Source organism: Octodon degus, unplaced genomic scaffold, assembly GCF_000260255.1.
Source record: "Octodon degus isolate 3935 unplaced genomic scaffold, OctDeg1.0 scaffold00085, whole genome shotgun sequence".
In the NCBI taxonomy this organism is placed as follows: domain Eukaryota; kingdom Metazoa; phylum Chordata; class Mammalia; order Rodentia; family Octodontidae; genus Octodon; species Octodon degus.
Window position 1 is genome coordinate 2,309,165 of NW_004524661.1, and position 25,599 is coordinate 2,334,763.

The 25,599-nt window shown below is 34.2% G+C and overlaps 1 protein-coding gene across 3 annotated transcripts in view; it reads left to right on the top strand.

Annotated features, from left to right (window-relative positions):
• Positions 1-25,599, top strand: part of Rpgrip1l (RPGRIP1 like) — a 112,876-nt gene that overhangs the window by 7,850 nt on the left and 79,427 nt on the right. For all 3 annotated transcript variants that reach the window (XM_004637019.2, XM_023721762.1, XM_023721761.1), the window contains exons 3-9: positions 1,527-1,671; positions 5,352-5,650; positions 9,433-9,535; positions 10,826-10,969; positions 20,571-20,676; positions 22,784-22,930; positions 24,133-24,206. In XM_004637019.2, coding sequence (XP_004637076.1) covers positions 1,527-1,671; positions 5,352-5,650; positions 9,433-9,535; positions 10,826-10,969; positions 20,571-20,676; positions 22,784-22,930; positions 24,133-24,206 — 1,018 coding nt within the window. The remainder of the gene's footprint in view (positions 1-1,526; positions 1,672-5,351; positions 5,651-9,432; positions 9,536-10,825; positions 10,970-20,570; positions 20,677-22,783; positions 22,931-24,132; positions 24,207-25,599) is intronic.

The window sequence follows — 25,599 nt, forward strand, 5'->3', positions numbered from 1 at the left end:
AAGCTTAGCAAAGCACAGGGACCACGGTTCAATCAACCATCCTCTCATGTCAGTACATTTGCCACTGAAAAGGCTGAGAATTTAAAATACATTCCAGTATTGAATCATCTTTACAATAAATTGCCACCTTGACTAGCTCAGAAAAGTGATCAATATATTTATTCATTAAAACAGACAAATTCTACCATAAAGATTTTCCGTTGGGGGCCAGTAAGATATAGCTCAGCGGTCTAAAGCACCTAATTAGGTAAGCTAGGGAGGCACAGGGGACCTCGGTCCGATCCTGGGCACCACATGCCATGCCTGCCCCACCCTCAAGGTGGGCTGTGCTGGCCAAAAAAAAAAAAAGATTTTCTGTTGGAAGTAAAAAGTATATATAAACTTGGCTTTAGATCTTTAAGAAAGTATAAGGTATTCAAATACAAATAAATTTTCAATGTACAATGCAATGTATTGACTATTGTACCTGTCCTACTAACCTGTTTTGAAACTGTCTAATTGTTGTTTCTTTCTCATTAAAATTAATTAAAAAATAAAATAAAAAAATTTTTAATATGCAAAGCTGTTTATTGGAGTTTGTTGTTGAGTCCAATCCTTGTCCTCAGTAATCACCATAGGATGTTATTCTCTGTCAATTTGTTCTTTGTTTTTATTAAAGGATTATTAACAATTGGTGTATTTCACAATAATATGAAAGTACCAAATTTATGCATCTTTAAAAAGGTATTGTAGGGCTGGGCATATGGCACAGTGGCATTAGGTACCTACCTTGCAAGCACAGGATCCCAAGTTCAATCCCTGGTACTGCAAAAAAAACAGAAAAAAGGTATTAAATACACATGATAAAAGGTTATAGAAGTCCTCTAAAAATATATAAAGTAGCTTAAAGAGAAATGGTCTTTAAGCTTTCAGTAGGCAGTTTTTAAATTTTAGGAGTTTTCTGGAGGGATTATCTTATAAATTTTACCCTTTATTTGCCATTTAATTTCTTTTTTTTTTTGCCATTTATTTTCTATAAGCTAATACCCATAGGTCAGAAAAATGTCTTATGTTTAGTTCACCAAATTATTCAAAGTCTTCCATTTATAAAGGATAAATGTTTTTAGATAATGTATCTTTTTAAAATTTCTCTTTCTTTCCATCATTCTTTCTTTGTTGAATTAATGGGGAATTAACCCAGGGCCTCATGCATGTTGGGCAAGCACTCTGCCAGATTTCCGGCCTAGGTACACCGACTTTTCTGACTTTAGTTTTTATAACATTCATATAAATGCTGAAAGTCTGTTGAATCAGAGTTCTACCTTATATTGTGAAATAATGATTAAATACATCCTAATCAATACTATTCTCGCTTAAACCCCTGAAACTATATATGAAGTATTAATCATAAAGATTTTTATTCTCATTTAAAGTCATTGATGTAAACCAAGTTGTAATATTTGCTCAAGGGATCTTAATTTTAGGTCACAAAACAGAAAAATCTGAGTCTTTTTGTTTTTTGGTTTTATGTTTGTTTTTTTTTCCAGAAATTTCAACAACACAAACAATGAAGTCTCGCCAGGCAGTGTCACGTATCAGTCGTGAGGAACTAGAAGACAGATTTTTGCGTTTGCATGAGGAGAACATTTTACTTAAACAGCATGCCCGTAAGCAAGAGGATAAAATTAAAAGGTTATGATAAAAAGCTTTTAGCTTTTTTCTTGACTCTGTAACATTTGGAGGGTACACTTTTTTATGAACTTAATTGAAAGCCCCACCTTCAATCTTTTCTGGAATAGGCAAGTTGTAAATAAATAGGATTTTTAAAAATGGAAAATCTTACAAGCTAGAATAATAAACCTGAAAGATCGTGAATGTTTATTATGTCTGAAGTTGCTATTTGAAAGAAAAGAGCTAATCATGAAATGTGCCATGAATATATCATACCTCTAGCTTTTGGTTTAATATTTATAGTTTAATAAGTAAATGGCAAAAGCATCTGTTTGTTAAAGGTCATGCTTTTAAAATGAAAGTTTAAAAAAATAAACTACTCCAACTAATTAGAATGCATGTTCCCTTAAGATTTGGGGTTTACAACTGAAAACGCCACTGTTTTGTTTTGTTTTAGAACAGGGCCTCACTATGTAGTTTAGACTGTCCTTGAATTCAATATGTAGCCCAGTTTGGCCTCAAATTCACAGCAACTTTCCTGCCTCTGCCTCCCAGGTGCGGAGATTATAGGCATGTAACGCCACTCCTGGCAGAAAACATCACTTTACTCCCTGGAATGTATTTAACTTTGCTTGGATTAGTCTGGATTCAGTATTTAACTTAAAGGACCTTTACTGCTTCTAGGGAAAAATATATTATCACTTTTGATTTATATGCAAAAAGCAAATTATGCAGAAATAGTGTCAAGAATAGATACCTTTAATTATTATTGAGAGCCAAGTATGGTGGTGCAGGCCCATAATCCCAGGCTCAGGAGGCTGAGGTAGGAGGATTGCCATGAGTTCAACCCCAGCTTAAGCTGCATAATGCATTCAAGGCCAACCTGGACTACAGAGCAAGACCTTGTCTCAAAAAACTAAAAAAAAAAAAAAATTGAGAAATATTGTGCTTCTCTGTTTGAATGGATAGCATTAAAGACACAAAAGTATATTAACATTTGTAAGTATGAGCAAATCTATATTCACATTCATAGTCTAGAAGAGGTAAGATAGCCACTGAAAAAAGAGGGTAGGGCCCAGGGAGCTAGCTCAGTGGTGTAAGCTGCCTTGCAAGTGCAGGGACCTGGGTTTGATCCCCGGCACTGCATGCTGCACTGGCCCCACCTAGGGCACACTGAGCTGGCCACCTAAATCACGCATGGTGGCGCACACCTGTAATATCACTGCTGGTGAAGCTGAAACAGGATGATCACTACGAGTCCAATCTGCATAGTAAGACCTTGTACCGAATACATAAAAATAAAGTAAAGAAGATAGGGTTTTTTCTGCTTGGAGTTCATCTAAAGAGGTGGTTCCAGTGTACTTCCTACTGTCAGGGCCTTGTTTTTTCAGTCTACTGGTCTGTTAAGGTCAGCACTATGAGCTGGTTTTTAGGCCCCAAAAGTACCATTTTCAAGACTGGCCTGAATTCCTTTCTCACCAAAAGCACACCCATGTCAACTAGGTAGAATTAGGCATATATTCTGTGACCACTGTCCGGTTTTTTTCTTTGTAAGCCTAATTGGTCAGTGAAAGAATTGAACTCCCAACCTTAACCTCATTAGTAATTTGTCCTAGCCAAAAAATAATAATGAGTTATATAGTAAAAAAAAAAAAAAAAAAAAAAAAAAAACCTGGGTGAGGAGTCCAATTCTTTGCATGTCTCCTTGTACCTCTGTACCACTAACCTTTTGTATATTCAGGCCAGCTAACTTCCTGGGATTTTGTTTTACTCAGCTGTGAGAGTAGCAGTCTGTTGAACACTTTGACCCAAAGCTCTGAATTACTTCTCAGACTTACACCACTGCAGTTACCTATGTACTTGCATAGAACTGTCTTTTCAATGTCTCTTAAATCCCTAACATGTAATTAGCATCACTTTGTTTCGTATAAATGTAGATTGTGTAAACCAGTTTAAATACTAATATCATAAAACACTCAAATGAAGAATAAGTCTATTACTGGACAAAAACAGATTGAATCGTACTTGACCTAAACAAAGTTTATTTGAATGCCATATAATGAATTTAAAGATACTTTTGATATGTTTCTTTGGCCTTAAAAATTTGGATTATTTGTCTCTCTTCATTACCTTCTGATACTAAATCTGTGCCTTGTTTTGAATTTAACTTCTATTTCTACATCATAGTCTCTTTGTAACAAGAAATTAAACTATGAGACAGAGTCAACTATCTCATTTGGATCACTTTTATTTTTATGGGTAATACATTGGGAGGGACTTAGCACCTCCCTATCAAGCTAGGTAGCACACGGCAGCTCCGGAGGACTGCTACCTGGCCAGATTTCCCAGTGATATATCATTCTCTGGATTAGGTGGAAAAGGAACTAATCCATTGATTATTTTACTAGAATGTTTGTGGTACCCTTGGATCTTGGTTTTTATTATCCTATATCCCTTATAAAGCATGCTTAATGGATGTGCCTCAAGGGAAAGAGAAAACAATCTTAACTGATTATGTTTTGCATAGCTCTCCCTGATACCACATGCTGTAGGCAGAGTAGCCAAAAGTATAGATAGACATGTATTACTACTGCATTTACAGAGGACTCTGCTTGGGGGGGAAGGGGGAGTTGTTCTATGACATCCCAAAACTATTAAGGATTTTTTTATTTCACTTTTGTTCTTAAGTAAAAGCTTCTGCCCATAACCATGCTAAAATAAAGCAAACCTCATTTAAAGAAAAATGAAGTGTGTTTTTATTTTCAATCTCCTGTCTGGGTCTTTATAAAAATAGATTCACTATAAACTAGAATCAGCTATTGAAGATGTGCGACCAATTTTGTAAAGTCTTGAACTTGTGTCTCTCATCAAAGCCACCTTTTCTTTCTTGTCCTGCCAAGATTTTTCCATTCACTGTCAGGCATGTTTTTTGTACGTGTATATTACATCACCCCTGCGTGCCCTTTCTGTCTTTTGTTCTGTCTAACCAGTTTTTATCAAAACTTGAAAGACTCAAAGGTATAAACTCCTGAGGTATCAGAACTGATGCACAATTTATGTCTAAATTTTGAAGTACCATTAAAATGATGCTAGTACTTGTAGCTAATTATTTTCTACCATTAAATATTTATGTTCCTTGAGCACTAAGCGATATTTAGTAGTGCATTGTGGTTTCTTTCAGAAGTTTCAGTTGGACTTTAAATGCGTGTATCTATGCATTCTAACAATTTTATATGTATAATTTGTCTTAATCCTTCAGAAACTGAAAACAGTGTATTACCTAAATGCTGTATAGTCTTAACACATTTTTCAAAAGTTTTAATGTACTGTGGATTGCAGATATAACCCACCACATTCACAATCTGTAACTATATTTAAGTACATACAGCATTCCTATATAAGGTCATGCATTAAAAATTGCATTTCAGGAACATATGGAGTAAATATGTGTCCTCTCTTTACTAACCTTAAATGATAAGCCTTAGGAAACTGTTATTTGTCAGTGCTATAAAGCAGATTGTTGCCCAATGGTTTCAATTATCATCAAAGGATTCTTCACAGGCAGTAATAGTTACATCAAAACCTGAAATTTATTATTCAGGTTCTGCACTGAAGTCTTCACAGTGATTATGTTCCTTTCAACAGAATGCATTTTATGCTGACTTCTCACATTCCTTTTCATCTTTTTATTATTTCCCTAGAATGGCCACCAAGTTAATACGGCTAGTTAATGACAAGAAAAGATATGAGCGGGTTGGTGGCGGCCCCAAGCGGCTGGGACGAGATGTGGAAATGGAAGAAATGATTGAGCAGCTGCAAGAGAAAGTGCATGAGCTTGAAAGACAAAATGAAGTCCTCAAAAACAGACTGATATCAGCCAAACAGCAGCTTCAAATCCAGGGTTACAGGCAGACTCCATACAATTATGTACAGTCTCGCATTAACACTGGCCGTAGAAAAGCAAATGAAAATGCAGCCTTGCCGGAATGTTCCAAGAAAGGTAAAATATGGCTTATATCAAATTCTAAATTTATGTCTTACATAGTTTTAGACAGATACACAGTCTCCTTTCTATAATTTTCATATTTTAGGTGTCCTCAAAATGCTAAAAAAATAATCATTTTTTGGCCTGTTGACAAAACTCCTAATATTGTCATAGAGATCATTTTATTTAACAGTCACTAGATTGGACTGGGAATCTAGCAGAGTGGTATAGTGATGTGCCTGCCTAACATACCTGAGGCTCTGTGTTCACTCTCCAATGCGGAAAAAAGATCACTAGTTTATTCTCAAATTTGTTTAGTAAGACGTTCAACATAACTGTTCAGGCTGATATGAAATGTTTAGTCAAAGTAAAATTTGAGCTGAATTTGAATTAGTTTTTATATTATAGATAGAAATCACATTGAGTCAGGCCAGGCAGGAGACCATCTAGTTTGTTTATGTATGTTCATACCTGTTTTAAACAATCACATTTAAGTTCTTCACTCAGAGACCTTTTATAAAATTGGCAGAATTGCTGAAATCTTCCTCATTGTGTGCAAACAGCAAGACAGTGGGATGGATGTATAACCAGGCTTTTAAAATGTTAGGTTCTCCTCCTCCACTTAATATCTTGAACAAGTTACTCAGTCATTCTGAACTTGAGTTGTCCTTACATACAAAGCAGAATTGAAGCAAGTCACCAGAAATTCTCTTCCATGTAAAAATAATTAGAGTGCAATCATGTTCTTCATTCTGAGCACATAGAACTTATGACTTACCCGCTTGCAAAGCAACTGAATTGCATTAAAGGACTCAATATCAAACCTAAACATTTCTAATTAAAATTCTCGGCTCTTTCTACCCACAGACAAACCTTATTGTACTAGAACTAAAAGTAAATATTTTGTTTTTAAATGTTCAACTAGTGAGAAAGTAAAATGTTAGCTCTAATTGATTTTTATTCGGAAGATGCTTCATGTAAAGATCAAACACCGTTAGAAATATTTTGAGAATCATGTAAAACTTTAGTTTCCATTCATTGAGAAAGAAAAAGATACCATATGAACAGAAGGGGAGAGAAATTTGTTTTAGTTTTCTCTCCAAACCAAACTGTTAACACTATCTGTTCCCTAGATAGAGATCCTTTGAAGTCAATAAAAGCCTCCACACAAGCAGAAGGCAGCTGCAGGATGAAAGGGCTTGACTGTTCCTAGCTATGTGGGATTGCAGTAGACTGTGAACATAACCAAACTAAGCATAATGAAATATGAATCAGAAGACACATTCTGCCATTAATTAACTTTCTTAATGTGGAAGAGAGCATTTGACCTCTCGACCTCTTTTTCCCCATTTATAAAATTATAAAAGTGATAATAATACCAGCTAAGACATCAGGATATTGTAGCTCCACAATAATATATTTTGACCTTACTAAAACAGTTGTCTTCTCTGAACTGTAGTTTTGCCATCTGAGAACATAAGTAGACAAGGTGATTCTACAGTCTTTTATACTGATTAAAAACAATGCCTAAATTTTAGATTAAAATGGCAAGCTACTCTACTGTATAAATTGCTGTTTAAGTAGAAGATATTTATAGAAGTTTCGGGCCTGGGAAATAGTGGTATAAGTACCTGCCTAGCAAGCACAAGGTCCTGAGTTCAATCCCTGGTACCGCAAAAGAAAAAAAAAAGACATTAGAAGTTTCTCCTTGTAGTTTTAAAAAAAGAAGAAAAAGGCCACAAAGCAGCAGTCTTTAACAATTCTTTTTTTGTTTTCGGTTTTTTGGGGGTTTTTTGTACCAGGAATCAAACTCAGAACCTTGCACTTATGAGGCAGGCACTTACGCCCTGAGAGGCAGCAGTCTTTCACATGACTGTATGGCTAGGCAGAATGGTGCATGCCTATACTCCAAAGATTCTTGGAAGCTGAGGCAGAAGAACCACAAGTTTGAGCCAAGCCTGAACAACTTAGTAAGACCCTCTCTCAAAATAAATTTAAAAAAAAAAAATTAAAACTGACTACAACGTTTAAATTTCTCCTTCCTTTCATGTTCCTAGTGATTTATATCATTCACACTTTGTAGGATCCAGGACATGGAAGTTTCAGAAAGCTAAATGGTGCTGAAAACATTCTTGATTTTTTTTTTTTTTTTTTTTTCTGAGAGCATGTTAGCAAGATTACCAAAGATCATACCCCAGTAGTCTTAGGTGGCTCTTTAAGGCTGCTCTTGAAGCTAGGACTTAGGCTAGACTTGTTAGCCTGAGAGGGCTGGACAAGAACCCCAAACACTCTCCAGCTACGGGCAGTCTGTACCCATAAGCTACTGTACAGCTACTGTCATTTTCTATTTGTTCCATGGATAAAGAATGGAAAGCATTGGGCCGGGGAGATGGCTCAGTGGAATAAGCGCTTCCCTGGCAAGCGCAAGGGCCTGAGTTCAATCCCCAGTTCCGCCAAAAAAAAAAAGAAAAAGAATGGAAAGCACTAGCTTAGGTGACTAGTTTTATATAGACAAAGTTTCTATTGTTAAGAACCAGTGAAACAAAAAAGACTTTTGAAGTATGTATTCTTTAAAATATAACTGTTAGCAATCCACCACCATACTAGGTTTTAAAAGATGTTTTGAGTACTTTTTAATTCCACTACTATTGGATTTTCCCATGATTGAAGTAGAAAAAAAAACTTAAAGAGTTAACATGACTTCCAGAACTATATAATTGGCAAATTCTAACCATGAATGATTTGGATATTTTAGGCAGTCTTTTCTATCCTTTAATGGAAACATATTGGAAAAAGTAGTAGTTCAGTTATTCTAATTAAAATCGTTATTTTTAACAACATATACTTCAAAGTATTATGTCCTATATGGTAAATACAATTTTATCTATTAACTGAAAAAATAAAATTCTCACTTTTAGAAAGTTTTTCCAAAGAATGTTCTACACTTCCTTGAGCTAGTCTCCATTTATACATGTCATACATCATAGGTTACCTTAAACTCTAATAACTTAAATTTTCTAAAGCTGTAAAGTAGTTTATATAAATTAGAAGTATGTTTTGTTCTTAACAGTGGGACTATCCTTATAAAATCACATATAACTTTTTTTAAGAGATGGCGTCTGATTATGTTGCCCAGCCTAGCTTCAGACTTCTGGGTTCAAGCAATCCTCCACCTCCAAATCCCAAAAAGCTGAAGCTACAAAGAGACAACACTTTGCACAGCAAATATAACTATTTTTATAATAATATATTTTAATCTCAGCAGTGAACTGTTTTATTTAAAGAAATTCTACTGACTTACTTACCTTTGGTTAAATACGGATTTTCATCACTGAGGTAGAGTAACAAAGTACAGGAAGCATTTTGACATGTAGGGTCAAGGAATATGAATAATTAATTATAAAAATTATCAGAAACATTAAGTCAAAGTTCTGAAAACTTTGTTCAAATTATGTTAGCTTTCATTGTAGAGGCCTAAATTAATGATTGTGCTTCTTCAGAATTACTGCAAGAGTTTTAGATCTTGAGTTGAATCCAGTTTTTTCTAGGAAATGTAGTTTCCGTGGAATTTATTACATGGGCAATATGTGTTGCTTCATTTTATTTAATGTCTACTGATGACTAAGATCTAATATTCCTGGTGGCAGTGTATTTATAATTCTCTGTGTTACAGGACAAATATATCTTAGTACTTAATAAGAAATTTTATTGTATTATAAATATGCCTAAGATAGCAGCGAATGAAGGATCTTTTCCAACTTCACTTCTGTAATCATATTGTATTACTTCATCTTTAGGTATAAGATTCCAAGATGTAGATGTAGCAGAACCTATACAACCCGTCCTTACAAAACATGGCAATAGTTTACTTGAAGAAGCCAAAGGAGAAATAAGAAATTTGTATGTATTCCTTTTCATGGTCATTTTATCACTTTGTTTATTGATCATGTCTTATTGTAATCCCTCTCTTTCCTTCATTGTAAACACAATTGAACTCTGTATAATTTGCTTCACTAAAATACAGAGCTAGTACTGTGGGGTAATAACAGGTATTATATGACATGTTTTCAGTAAAATAAAGGAAATGAGTAACTTATCCCATGTCATAGATGGGAGGGTTTATAGACTTGTCCTCTTTATTATAATTCTACCTCAAAAGAATGACATAAAATCAAATTATTTTCCATAGTATAGGCTTTAGAAGCAATGTTTTCATTCCCAGAAAACTACAGCTAATTTTTTTGTAAAGGATCTGAGTCAACTAGCTGTTTTGTAGTTTAGAAAACTAACAAGAAGAGTGACTTATCAGATGCACATGGATTTCAGATTGTTTCCCTATGATTCTATAGTACTGCATTCTTCATATCACAGTTTCAAAAAAGTTCCTTCTGCAACATTTACTTTCTTTTGCAGCTAATCAAAGCCTCATGGTTTCAGGATCTGTGAGTCAAAAAAAGATAAGGTTCTGCCTTATCTGCAGGCCTTCACCTGGACCTTTACAAAGCAGCAGCACTGCATGCGGAAAGGGAACATGATGCAAAGAGGATCATACTTTAGATAGTTGCTGTAGAATAATATGGGCTCAAAATATTTCCTTTTTTGATACTTTAAATATCAGTTATAGTATTGATTCGTTTGAAAAAATAAAAGACTAGACATAATCTTGTTACCTGATAATCAGCTAAAACCAGGATTCATATCAGTTTCCTGAGGCTCACTGCTCTGGGCTACTGCCAGACGTGGAAGAGATAAATGCATGCCAGAGATCAGTAAGTTATGTTTGGCAAATTTCCTGCCTTCTCCCTCTGAAGTGTTAATTTGGGTATTATAGGCAGATGTTCTTATGCTGTATGAGAACAAGGCATATGCCTTGTCTGAAGACCAGATTGTAGAGTACACTGTTAGGTGATCAATACTTACTCTATTGAAGCAAACCAAGGACCAACACATTGCCTACTGAATAATTTTGTAAAGTAATACCTTGAATTTTCCCATATGTATTTTCAAATTGTCAAATTCAAGCTGGTACTATTTCCTTATGGGTGCTATTTCACAATGTACAGGGATAGTTAATAATTGAAGTTTTGAATTTTTGTTTGCTCTTTACTATGAAGAACTATCTTTGCACTGATCTTAAATACCACAATTACTTCTCAATCTACAAATTCTTATAAAGGCTCTTTCTTTCAGAGAAAATGTTATTCAGTCACAGAGAGCCCAGATAGAAGAGTTAGAGAATGTTGCTGATATCTTAAAAACTGAATTGAAGAGAAAAGAAAATGAAATTGAATTATCTCTCCTTCAGATTCGAGAACAACAAGCTACAGACCAAAGGTACATTAAAACAGAACAACCACTTTCATAAGATTAAAATCAGTTTTAAAATAATTTATCATATGCCATAAAAAAGTATATCTAGTCTATTTAAAAAAATCATGTTTTTCTTTAACATTCTTTATATAGGCCTTCTTGAAATGTACTGTTATTCACAACTTCTGTTCAAGGCATTTTTCTCTAACCTGCCCTCAAATGGAGTTTTTAAGCCACTTCTGATGACTGGAAGCGCCTTCCTCGTGTTATATCTGATATTTTCCATGATTGCAGGAAGCTGCTACCAATATATTGTAGCTACTGAGTGAAGTATGGTTACCGAGAACTCAGCTCTTGGCCTACTTTCTGTCTACAGCAACCTTAATAAAAGAGTAAATTATATAATATGGTAGCAGTTTATGGTCCCAAAAGGATGTTATATCTCCTAATACTCAAAATTTGCATTGAAATACCTCATTGTTGCAGATTATGGTAAAATCTGTCAGTTTCTTTGCCACCTTTGCATTTTTTATAACTTACAGCATGTAATATTTTTCATTCATAACCTTTTTGTCCTGTTTGGATTCCAGATTCCCATTCACTTGCTTCATGCTTTGATACATTTTCTTTTTTTTTTTTAAATATTTATTTATTTTTATTTATGACATTTATTTATTGTGTGTGTGTGTGTGGCCAGCTCAGCCCACCAGGGGGCGGGGCTGGCTGGCATGTGGTGCTGGAGGATCAAACCGAGGTCCCTGTGCTTTGCCAAGCTTGTTTCAAGTAGGTGCTTTAGACCACTGAGCCATCTCTCCAGCCCCTTTGATACATTTTCATCAACACCATCTTTTTACCACATACATTCTTGAATTCTCTTCTTTATGGCTTATTCCTTTCTTCTCTTTGTTTTTGGTTTTTATTGTTGTTATCCCTTCTTCATTCTTTTCTTTTTTTCCAATGTAGGGATTAAACTTCTCATGCATTTTAGGCATGTGCTCCCTAGGCCACATCCCTTTCTCCCTTTCTTTCCCTGCTTTTTGTTTGTTTGTTTATTTGTTTGTTTGTTTTCCTGTTTTAAATCTAGCATACTCAAAACCAGAGAAAGTAATATATATTGAACCATGTACTTCAATAATTAGTAACACCTTACCAATCTTATTTCATCCATCCCTTCGCCTTTGTTTTCTTCAGTTATAGTAATTAGCCCCAGCCAGATAGTCTGTCAGTCATAAATACCTAGTATGAATCTCTGTCTGACAAGGAATTTTTTAACACATCCACTACACCACTGTAACCCCTAACAAAATTAATGCTTATTCTTTTTTTTTTTTTTTTTTTTAATGTACTTGGTACAGGGTCTCATTATGCAGCTCGGACTCAGTGATCCTCCTGCCTTCAGCCTCCCCAGTGCTGGGATTACAGGCATGTGCCACCACACCCTGTCTCAATGGCCGGCTCAGAGCACTTGGGGGTGGAGTCAGCACAACATGTGGTGCCAGATCAAACCCTCATCCCTGCACTTGCCTAAGCAGGCGCTTAGTCCACTGAGCTATCTTGCCGGCCCTTAATTCTTATTCTTTATATCATGTAATAACCAGTTTATATTCAAATTTTCTTGAAGATAGTTTTAAAGAATCCAAATAATAATCCAAATAAGGCCTACACATCGCATTTAGTCTATTTCTTACCTCTAAATTTCTTAATTTTTTAAAATCAGATAAAGTTCCTTTACTTGTTTTCCCCCTTTCTAATTGTATTATGCATGTATGGCCAAGATCTCATATAGAAAGGCCAAGTAAGGTTTCCTAGCTGCTCAGATTCAGAGTTTAACTCTCTCAGAATTAACTTTACATTGTAACGCATGCAGAAGCTAAGAAAAGATGCATAATCTGAAACTTCTTTTTTTAAAAAGGAGGGCTAAAATATATGAAAATATTTATCTGTAAAAGACTTAAAAGATTAGTGTAACCTTTAATATCTGTTTCTAAAAAGGTATGCATAAAAACTATATAAGGAGATTCTAATATAATATCTAATAATATTACATGCCCCAAAAGGTACAAAGTAAAAGAAACATGATTTTTTTTGAGAATTATATTGAAATAAAGGGATTTAATTTGAAATCTGGCTTTAAACCAGCTCAAATACTTAGGAGTTAGCCGTGTTCCCTTAGGAAGAACTGATTTAGACTCAGCCTTCTTGGAAAATCAAGAAATGGTTCCTTGTAAGAAACAATGCCAGAGGACCACACTCCAACACTGAACATGGTGATCTTCGTCTAATTGCCAACAGGAATATTTAAGACCTTATCTAAATAAAAATTTCACATAGGCCAGTCTCAAGTGGGAGCTCATCCCTATCAGCTCTTTTAAACCATTTGGTTGTCAGGGACTGCTTTCCCTATATTTCTCAAGTTCCCAGACAGTAAGATAAGACTGTGTAGTTAACTGTTTCTTTTCCAAGATGGACGTGATTGTTTTAGAGCTACCATTTAGTGTGGATTGGAGAAGAGGCCTAAAAGTCCCCTGGTCTTAGAACTAAAGCAACAGCAGAAATAGAGTGATAAACAAGGACATATACTCAGTACTATAAATATTGCCAGTAAGAGAGACTCTCATGTACATATATATGAAAGAGTTTAACCTTAGAAACTAAACGAAAGCCTTCCTCAGGAAGCTGTGTTTTCACATACACAACAAAAGGAAAAAAACAAGCTTTTTGTGATATCGAGTTAGACGCTTTAATGTTTTACTTTTTATTCTCTTTAAAATTATTTTTAAAAAATAGAAGCAGTAGTAAAATTAGTAGTATAGGTAGATGACGTAGGCTGAAGAAATAAACAGCTTGTATCCAACCTCACTGATTTTATCAAAGTAAAAATTTACATCTTATTTGCTTAGTAAGGATATCTCTGGTGAAAAGCATATTTTTTTTGAAATAGTTTTTGAAATTGAAGAAACAATAAGGCCTTAAGAATTTTTTTAAAAATATGTTTACACATAGTTCAAAATTTTATGTATAACAGCAATTTTTGAGACTAATGGAAAACTTGAAAAAAAATGTTGGGGAGAATATAAAACTTGGTATAATTTACTGTAGAGAAAAATCACAAAATGGAAAACATATTTAAACTTCTCTTTCACGGATACATTATTTCAGATTTGAAATTCTAGAAGTCTGATCTGGATGTTGGACCCCTTGTTCTCAAACATGAACCTAACATAGTTGTAATCTTCAGAGTGGCAGTGCTTGATATTTATGGCAGAGAGCCTTTTCATAGAATATTACAGAAACTCTTCGTAGTATGTGTTTAATAGACCAGTTTGGTTTGGCATCAGCTTGACATAAACTTTTGGTTATCCAAAGCCCTTAATTGCTTTGAAGTAAAAGCCCAGTGCTGCTCTTTTTTATTAAAATCATGTTTTTTCCTGTTGTTGTGGTCTATTTTGGAAGACTGAGTTGTGATTTTTGCATATGTTCTACATAATGCCTCATTAGCAAAAAATCTTGTATCATTTACAAGTAGCCTGAATGTCTGTGTTGTTTTGAACAAAAATCCATATTAAAATTTAAACAATATAAAAATGCACATTTTCTGCTTATTAAAAAGGCTGTCTCAAATTAAATGCAAAGCAGTAACCAGTGAACACATGTACATGAACATTAAAATCAGAATGATTTTACCTTTTATTGACTTTTTCAACTCCAAAAATATTTATACTCTTACCAAATATGAAACTTTAATGTTTGTGCAAGTGTTCTTTTTAAATAAATGTTAGTGTGTTTACCTTCTTAATTAAAAATCATGTAAGTGCCATAATGTCCCAGTGGAGGAAATTTAACCCATATATATTTCAGACACTCCAACTTGCCCTTTTCTCCTTGGCAGACAGCGAACTGTCAAGTCTTACAACTCAAGAGGCCTTTTGCAGCCTTGCATTATAAGAAACAGCTTAGCTTGAGGGGCTCACTGTTTCCCCTTTGCACAAAAACAGGATACTTCCTTGTACTCCTAAGTTCTTCCTCAGCTTTTCATTTTGGAAAAGATCAGACCTGCAGAAAAGTGGAAAGAATAGTAGAGTGAGCACTCCCAGACCTTGGGGCCCGTTAGCATGTCTGCGCATGGCACAGCAGCCTGTGCCTGTTCTGCAGTCTCATGCACGAACGCTTCTTCCTCCCCTCTCCTCCCTCCCCATCTGCTCTCCTCTTACCTCTGCCTCCCTCTGCTCTTTCTCTTCTCCTTGTTCTCCCCTCCTCTTCTCTCCCATTCCCCCCTCTCATTTAAGCGCATGTGTTACTTCCCCCTCTATACATTCTAGTATCTTCAGGGAACAAAGATATCTCTTGTAACAGCAAGATAATTTAACAGAAAATGGTGTAGTAGCATGGTCTGATACACAGTCTATATCCATATTTCCCCTACTGTTTCAATAATGTCTTTTATGGCATTTTTTTTTTTCTTTTAGTAACATCATTTTGTTTTCATTTTGGATCCACTGAGGGTCATGTGTCAAGTCTTTTACTTTTCCTTTATTCTACAGTGCTCCCCACTCTTGCAGTACATTGACAGTTGTTTGCAGAGCACCCCTCATTTTGGATTTGCCTGATTGCCCAGCCCTCTAATTTAGAGGGCACATCTGGTTCTCTTGATTGAAGGATAACTGGGGCGAGGGATAGCCATGCAAACATTATTCCACCGAGGGATGGTGATCTGTCATTTAAAAAAAATATGTGTACCAAACTCTTCCTGTTGTTCTCAGTACCTTAGCATTTGTCCAGTGATAATTATTGTACCCCAATACCATTTATTTGAGCCCTAACTTTTATTAATAATAAAATCTAAGTTTTTTCTGGAGAGCAGCTTGATATATTTTCTCAACATTTTCTGTAAGCTGAAAAAGTTGTTATACAATTCATAGTAAATAGTTATTGCATACATGTTTGTAGAAGGAATGTTAAAATTTAGCAGCATCTTGAAAGAAGCCACTTTAAAAACAGTGAGAAAGATTTAGTTCTTAAAACTAAATTTGAGCTTCTGTCACTTACGGACTCTAGTAAATCTTTTGTTCTGTGAAGCTCAGTTAGCAACCTGAACTGTAAAAGGAATATACTGACGTGAGTGAATGGTTTTGTACTCTGTAAACAGCAGTCAGTTTCTATCTAGCAGAGGGGCCAGCGGTATAGCTCAGCAGGACAGCACCTGCCTGACAAGCGCAAGGTCCTGAGTTCGGTTTCAGAGACACAAAATAATTCTATGTAAGAGAGCCTGATGTTTCTGAAAGATTTTTGCCTACTCAGTAATCTATATATTTCTTAATTAACTTTTCCTTTTGTATTCATAAAAATGTAGATCATGCCAATCATGCTATCTGATAATATGATATGACCTGTGTTATTGCATTAGATTGGCATAATCCTCTAGTTCACTTTTACAACTTAATTGCTGGTAAATCTATATTTCCCATTGGTCTTTTTGAAATTTGACTAATAGTTTCAGATTCTCATTTCTGTTACTTTAAAGCTCTAGCTGAAATAAATCCATTAAACTCGATCTTAAACATGTTCGTCTTAACAAATGAGCAAAGCTTTTGGTTACTGCTTTTCCCAGCCAGTCTTCTGGAATGTCCTCTCCATGTTCATACGCATAGAGAGATCCCAGCATATTTGTCTTCTCCATGCCTCTCAGTGGTGGCAGTATAAAGCAAAACAACATACACAGTTTCTTTCCTAATGTAAATCAGGAAGACCTATTTTAACCCATGATCTCAAGTACAGTTTTAAGCAAAACCATTGCCTTTAAAATAAATGCCTTGGCTATCTTAGTGATGCTTATTCCTCTCATTTTCATGTCAGCCTTCTGTAGTCCTATTCCTAAGTAGTACCTTTGCAAGTAATGTTAAGCATGTATCGCTAAAAAGTGCTGTGAATGACCTAAACTTCTTTCAACAGTACGCTTAGTCTGCCCATTTGAAAAAGATGAAAGCTAATTTGTTAACCCTAATGTTTTTTATAGCTATATTCCCAAGATTTCATTTAACCTAAAACTGCTGCTTAAAAAGATCCTCTGTATTCTATCTCGTAAATATCTGACCTAGGTACTTCCCAGAATCTCATAGCCTGGCTTGTGTTTCAGAGCCTGCTCTTCTAAATGGTATTAAGTACTGTAACATTTTAGTCTCAAAAAATCAAGAGGATTTTTTTTTAGCTTTCATACTCTTTACTGTATCAAAGAATGAAAGGTTGGTAGGGGTGGAGGAGGGGAGTTGAGTGCCTGGGGAATCAAATATATGAAACAAAGATTTTTGCTACTTAAACTTTCATATTAGACGATACATTACATAGCTCCACTGAAAATTTTCCCTTCTTCAGTGTATGAGAGGTTTTAAGTTTCTGGATTTATTATGGCACCCAGTAGCAAGGCTGGAGTCAAGTGTTTTCAAGGCTTCCATTAGAAATTCCTTTTTCTGAGTTTATTGCTTGACTGTTTCAAATTATATGAAAGAAACTTGGCACACAGTTTTTTGAGCTGGATTACTTTTTTCAACATAAAATTGAATTTATTTCAGTTTGTTTTTAATCTAGAGATGGGCCAACAACTCTTCTCATAATTTGAGAAGATTTGAGCATAATTATGAATCGTATGTCTATAAAAAGAATAAAGAAGGGTGAAAAAGAGAACAAAAAGAAACTGCATGTTCTGACTTAATCATTTATGGGTTTTTGAAAATCCTTCTTGAAAATTGTGAGAAATTTGTTTTTTCAACACACTTAATTACTGTGTTTGATAACTGTCTGCAGATCGTTTTACTATGTACAGACTAGTGCATGACTATCAGAGTTCATCTGACTTTGTGTTGTTCCTTCTGTTTAAACTTCATCATCTTGGGCTGGTGAGATGGCTCAGTGGTCTAAAGCACCTACTTAAAACAAGCTTAGCAAAGCACAGGGACCGCGGTTCAATCCCCCAGCATCACATGCCAGCCAGCCTCGCCCCCTGGTGGGCTGAGCTGGCCACACACACACACACAAATAAATAAATAAATAAATAAATAAATAAATAAATAAAATTTTTTTTAAAAAAGCCAAAAAATAAATAAATAAATAAACTTCATCATCTTGAATATTTGGTGTTCCTATCACAATGCGTGGAAAAAGAGATAAGAATATTATATGAGGATCAATTTAACGATTGCCCTCATAGCCCTACATCTTTTCACCCTTGCTCAACACATGTCAGAATCTGTAACTGGCCACTTAGCAATGACTCCAGCTCCTGCTTTTCTATCAGCCATCTCTTTTTTGTACCAGGGATTGAATTCAGGACCTTGCGCTTGCCAGGCAGGCACTTATGCCACTGAGCTATCTCCCTAACCCCCAATCATCCATCTCATATTTCTTGTCATCTTTTTGTGATGTTTCCTTCCTGATTTCTTTATCATTTGTACCATTAGTCTTCTCTCATTTTTCATCTGTGTAACAATGTTGAATGATTGTGAGATTTGAGATGATTTAGTTGTTCATCTTCTTAGAGGCCAAACCACATTTACCACATCACTGATTTCAACATATATGTATTTTGTATATCTCTGACTAGCACATTTAGCTTAACAAGTTATCCTTCTCATTGTTATCCTCAAAAAAAAATAGATACAACAGTAACTGGTATATATAAAGCCCCTCAAACTGATACTTAAAAATAATTATGGAAGACTTGCAGGTTTTACATTGTCCCAAATGAGTGTATTCTGTGGCGAACCAACTTTTTATTTAAAGTGCCATACTATTTATGTCCACTGTTGGGCATCACTAGTATAAAATGTTCATAACTATTCTTCCCAATACTATAATGATTCTAAACTCTAAAGAGTTTAGAAAAATATTCCAGAAGGTATGTAGCAATTAAGCAGCCGAATTTTTTAAAAATATGCTTCCTTTCTTTTTTAAAATTAAAATCTTTCTATAATCTATGTGGCTTGTCCTACCAATTTGATTTGAAACTGTCTCATTGCTATTTGTTTCTCAATAAAATTATGGAAAAAAAATCTATGTGGAACAATTAATTGAGATTTTAATTATATGTTCCTAATATTAAGCAAGTTATTTTTCAAATATATTTGATTCTTCTTAGAGGTATTAATCTGTTTTAGAGTAAAATATCAGAAATATTGCCTAACATGCATAAGGCCTTGAATTTTCAGTTCCCAGCACTACCAGGAAAAAAATCAGCAACAACGTAAAATATAAGGAAAGATTTTAAATTATTTGAAACATATTCTTTATTTCCACCACAATAAATGTTATTCACTATTGAAACAAGTCATTCAAGGGAAAATAGATAAATTATATTTTGGCTTCTAAATATGAAAAAGATGAGTGTTTATATTTTATATAAAATTTCCTTCACGTGATAAATGTGTATGTACAGATTGGGGAATCAAGGTAACAGGAAGGGGAATGACAGTGAGCATCTGCTCAGTGTGTCACAGAATGGCTGGACAACACGCTTTAGGCCCATAATTATTTTAACATTGTGTTAAGACTGTACCCTGGGCAAGATCCAGACTCTTGGACTTGTTTATCTTCTCTGAGAGGACAACTAACTGTCCAATGCCAAAATACAATGAACTTTCAAATATCAAAGAGGAAAATTAAGTATTTCAAGTCTTCAGCTGGTTTACAGATGTGTAAGCTTTGTAGTCCATTTTGTAGTTTCAGTAGGGCACTGTAACAATTTCTCCAAGATGTGTACACTAGATAAATTTTGAAAGTAAAATCACTTTAATACTGAAATAGTTTTTTGAATTTAAAATTTTTACATTGATTTATCTTTTAAAAAATGGAATTTAAAAGCAAGCATCATAATTTTAAAAATATTTTTAAATATAAAACAGATTAAGAAACCGTTTTCTGTCAGAAAAATAAATGCCTTTTCAAACAGGTATTCATTTAGATCTATGATTAACCTTTAACAAAATCTTCCTATTAAATTCTACATTTGCTTTAATCTCAGTGGGAAAAAATACAAAATAGTATTGCAGCATATAGAGTTTCTGCATACCCTGTGGACAGCAAGTAATCTCTTACAGCTAAAGGCACATCTGCAACATATTTAAGTGCCAGCTTTGGGCATTATTAGTATAAAATGCTAAGTCACTTTTTTTGGAAATATTTTGAAAAGTTTAAACTCTAAAAGGAAACGCCAATAAATGGTAATCTTATGATACCATTTGCTTTGAGGGAGTAGGATGAACGTGAATGCCAGCACTGCATGTTTTTCCTTTCGGGAAAAGAAGCATGATAGTTCTTCTTAAAAATAAGTGTCAAGTTTGATGGTAGAACTATTGCTGTGCTAAGACCTGATCTTTAGGGTACTCAAATGATTTTAAATCCATATTATCGGGTTTTGTACAAGTAACATCGTCAAGTTTGGGGCCTCCTTTCAAATTCTCAGAGTTTGTTCATGAGAGTTCACAAATGTTTGTTGGTTCATTTTTAAATAATCTAAAAACCTTGGTGACTGCTGTGCAAATGTATAAATATTTTTAAGTAACATTAATTGAAATGGTATGATTCCAGTTCGTCTGTTTCTTTCAACATACTTTTTTATGCTTCTTAAATTTTGAAGGTCAAATATTCGAGACAATGTAGAAATGATTAGGCTTCATAAACAACTGGTGGAAAAAAGCAATGCTCTTTCAGTAATGGAAGGAAAGTTTATTCAGCTCCAAGAGGTACTGTGATATTGTATTCTGACACTTAGATGCAACGTATTCAAAAATATTGTTCTGATTATATTTTAAATTTTATTTATTTATTTATTTATTTATTTATTTATTTGATACAGTGTTTCACTATGCAGTTCAGGTGCATAGTGATCCTCCTGTCTCAGCCTCCCCAGCACTGGGATTACAGGCATGCACACCATGGCTGGTCTCAGTGGCTGGCTCAGCACGAGGCCAGCACAGCATTTACTACTGGGGATCAAACCCCAGTCCTTGAGCTTGCCAGGCAGGCACTTACACTGTGAAGCTATCTCCCCAATCTCTGATTATATTTTGAAGTAGAACAGTGGTCATAACACTAAAAATATTGGAAGATGGCTTTTTAAAATTCTCAAATGTGTATAATTTCTCTTCATACATTGTTATTAATAACTTTATTCTTGAAGAAATAATTAGCCACCTGGATGTTCCATAAATACCAGTTTGTCTTAATAAACATTATCATAAATCATTTCATGCCATGGGTTTTATTCTTAACTCCTTTCTCAGAGTCATTATGGGCTTGTAGCATGGAAGATTTTACTGTATTTCCATATATCTTTAAGTCTAAGAATTTGTAAAATATTGGAATTAGACTAGAATTCATAATCATGCTGTTGAATCTTTTTTTTCTTGGTTTGATTTGTCATCACCATTATCAGAAAATATGTATCTGTGATGTCAGCCATCACTGTGTTTATTTTAAACCTTAGTGATTCAGCTTGACAGTAGTTAGGACTCTTCATGCCCATAGTTGTTTTAACAATGACTATGGTCCCACAGGAATGTGCCGTGAGAGGGTTCCTATTTATTTGCACTGCATAATTAACATAGATTCTTGAATTAATGAACTCCAAAACATTCCAGATGAACAGAATTTATATTAAGCAGTACTTTGTTTGAAATACTGAGACAAAGTAGTACATTGATGTAAAGCATAGGGTCACTTGAGGCCCAAATTCATTACTGAATTAAATAGTTAAATATTTTCATCCATACTTGGTTAGTGTTTTCCATTCTGCAAGAATATCTTTAAATACCAGCCAGTAACTACCTTCCCTCTTTGTGTGCCAATTTGTAAGGGAGAAAACTATTAGCAAGGGGGAATAACATCACTATCTGAAGATAGAGAAGGGGAAATTAAAAATAGGTGGAGTGAAAAGCAATTTCTAAAATGAGAAATTAAGAAAGGAATTGAAAATGATTTTACATTCCCTTATCACTGGGACTATTTTGATCTCCATTCCACTGTGACCCCTAGGTATTTGTTTAAGTACCAAAGGTAGCCAGTGTCTGCTGTAGTACTGGTCTCCCTGGGGAAATAACATAAAGATGTGAAAGGTGGTCAAGGCCAGGAGCCTCGATAAAGTGGGAAGCCTGAAGAGCATAGGCTAGTGATACCAAGATTAATGAAAATTACCCTGGAATAGCTCAAGATTCATGTTTCTTTTAAATGACCCAAGAATAACTTCATTAGACTTAAGTGGCTTTCATTAGAAAGTGGGGCATTACATGTTGTGATATGTTCTCTGTGAAAAGACATCTTTTATTTATAAAAGAGGTAGGTAACATTTAAATTTATAGAATTGAGCATAAAGTGTGTTCATAAATAGAATAAGAGTTAACTATTTTACTGAATTGGAAATTTTCATTTAATTGTGTTAAAATTAAAAGCTAACTAATCATGTCTGTTAATATGCTATAGTGGAAATCTTTTCAATTGGAGTATCAGTTGTCAGCATGTTTAGATAGCATGTCCAATCACTGTAAATATAGTAAAAAGAAAAAACTGTCATTGGTAATACTAGTTTACTTACTGTTTACTATCAACAAATAAAGTAGGAGTAAATAAAGGACAAGAACAGTTCAACTTACTTTTATGACTTTGCTCAGAGATAGCCCTTTATTTTATTCCTTGTGTCACGTAGGTTAGGAGGATCTCCTAATCACTTATGATGTGGAAAATAAGCTGTACGACATCAATTTTAGTAGTATAAATCCATTCATAGAATTGTGATAATTTCTTCAAAGCTCAATTCAAAAAATGTTTAATTTTTTTTTTCTTTTTGATCTTTAGAAGCAGAGAACTCTCAGGGTCAGCCATGATGCTTTGATGGCAAATGGAGATGAACTAAATATGCAACTTAAAGAGCAGCGTTTAAAATGCTGCAGTCTTGAGAAACAATTACATTCCATGACATTTTCTGAAAGAAGAATAGAAGAGGTAAGCTCCTAAAGAGTTTAGAAATCTGTTGCATTGAAATATCTCTGTGGCTGTTTTGAAAAAGTAAAATCAGGACACTTCAAATACTTTTAAATTCTGAGCTACATATATGGTGTTTTAAGCACAGCAAAACGTAGTATGTGATACAATATGTGAAAGGCAAAGCAGCATTTGTAAATGTGCAAGATCCACTGTTTAACTGAAGGATTGAAGGTCTTCAAGTAAAATGAAAACATATCTGATACTAGATTACCTGTGAAACTTAACTGTCTCATCTTTGACACTGTATTAGGCATTTGAGACACCAAAGCAAAATTATAGGCCTGTATCAGCAATTTTGTGAAATTATCTATCTTCCCCTAACCCCCATGAAGTTATTTGAAAACTTTTCTATTATTATTGCTACTTGTGCCTCTAACTAGTACAGTCTTTTTCTGTAGTCTCTTAAACTTGTTCCTAAGGAGAACAGATATGAAGGAAGATGCTTATATTTGGTTTTGACTTTGGTAGAATCGTTCACTGCCTTTTAGTATCATCAAAAAGAATTTTGAGAATGGTGATGAATTATAACAGTACTCCATACTTATGAATAAAACTTGAAATACTAAAATATAGAAATATATATTTGAAATATATATTTTAGTCATAAGGATATACTTATTCAAGTTTAGTTTTGAAAATATTCATTGGTTTAAAACAGGGTATTTAATTTTTCTGATTCAGAAGATGTGCTAATGGCTTTTTGCAAATTCCAATTGATAAAAGAAATTCTGTCTTCAGAGCAAGTAGTGATTGACAATTAATTTAAACCCTGAACTTAAGGAAAAGTTAATCCTTTTATTTTTATGGGCCAGTTGGAAATTAATACAAAATGAATAGTGTTGGAATTCATCATCATAGAAAGTAAAAAATATTATATTTCCAGAATTTAACAGCAAGGTCATAACACATTCTTTATTGAGTTCTGGCATATGTTGTCATAACTATGGCCCTGCAAAGTTAAAATAGGAATATTAATTTCATGTTTACTTAACAACTTGGAAAAACAGTGCTGAATTAAATGCAAACAATGTGAGTGGTTTAGTCAGCAAGTGCACCTTAGAAATCAAGGCTGAAACACGCATCCTCCTCTCATGTGCCATTTTTACTCCATGTAGTTTCATGTAATAATCACCTAATATGTAATTTTCTTTTCATTTTAGCTGCAAGATAGAATTAATGATTTAGAAAAGGAACGGGAACTTTTAAAGGAAAACTATGACAAACTTTATAACAGGTAACTCATGATGCCATGTGTTCTTTGATTCTTTGAACTCTTATATCAAAGTATTTGTTATCATAATATATAATAATGATTAAGGAAGTAGGAATAATTGATAGCAAAAATGTGTATATTTACAAAAAAATAAGTTTTATAAGGGCCTTGGTGATAAGTTTTTTGACTTATTACTCAGCAATAATCTGTCATTACTCATAAAACCATGTTGTTTGTTGCCAGTAACAGCCACTGTCGTTTATTGGACACAACCTCAGGGCTCACAGGCTCCACCTTCAGTTTATAAATCCCTCATAATACCTTGGAATGTAAGATTTGGAAATGCCCAGTTTATAGACAAAACAGAACTAAGTAACATTGTGAGGTATCTCATACTCTTTAATATGTGAAGTAATAGAGCTTGTATTTGAACGTCAGTTTGTTTCTCTGCTGGGCTGTTGAGCTTATTAGCAGAGAAGGCTTGCCTTGGCAGAAATACAGGTTTTTACTTAACAGTTATCATTTTTCCTTAAAAGATAAACATAGTCATCATAGCTCAAGTTAAATTTTAGAAGACTAAATCTTTTAATTTACTTCATAATTATAGTATTTTAGAAATTAATCCCATCTGTTAATGTTAGAAACAAAATTCTCCTCCATAGCTAAGTTAAGTGACATGCATGTTTCTGTCTCTGTGTATATAATAGTTACAGTCTTTTCAGTTTGTGGTACTGGTACATGATAAATACAGTTTTATGTGAAAGTAAATTTTATACATACTCAAAACTATATGTATATTCAATAGTTTTTAATAACCATTTATCAAAATCTTAGGAAACAGTCATCTAAGCTACAAATATATCTTAACTTAGCTGCTTTTATGTTTCATGAATTAAATTCATATTTTTAAAATTATCAAACCTAGAAAGTATGTGGATAGGCATTATTTTGGTTTACCTTGGGAAGTTACTTACATTTTTAACGTTAGGCTTTATTCCAATGGTTGCAACACTTATGTCATTTACCTGTTATTGTTGCCTATCTTAGTCCAGTGGCTTAGTGCAGTAAGAGTCACCAATAATAAAACATCAATTAAAATAATACTCAGAGCCCTCCAGCCAAGGATGTGCTGGCTAAAAAGTTTTATGTGGGATTTTCCATGACCTCCTTCTATATCATTTGACCCCACAGCTTTATTCCAGGCTCTTTTTCATCAACTCTGATTAATCTTACATAATTTATTTATTATGCCTTCTGTTTCATATTTCATCTCTATAGTATGCATAGGTTTATATTGGTATATATGTTTAAAAATGTTAACTGTTATTATACAGTTTGCACAACCTTATTAGATGGCAGGAAAGATATCATCCCTGTTTTATAAATGAGAGTATTGAGGCTCTAGAAAGCTAGA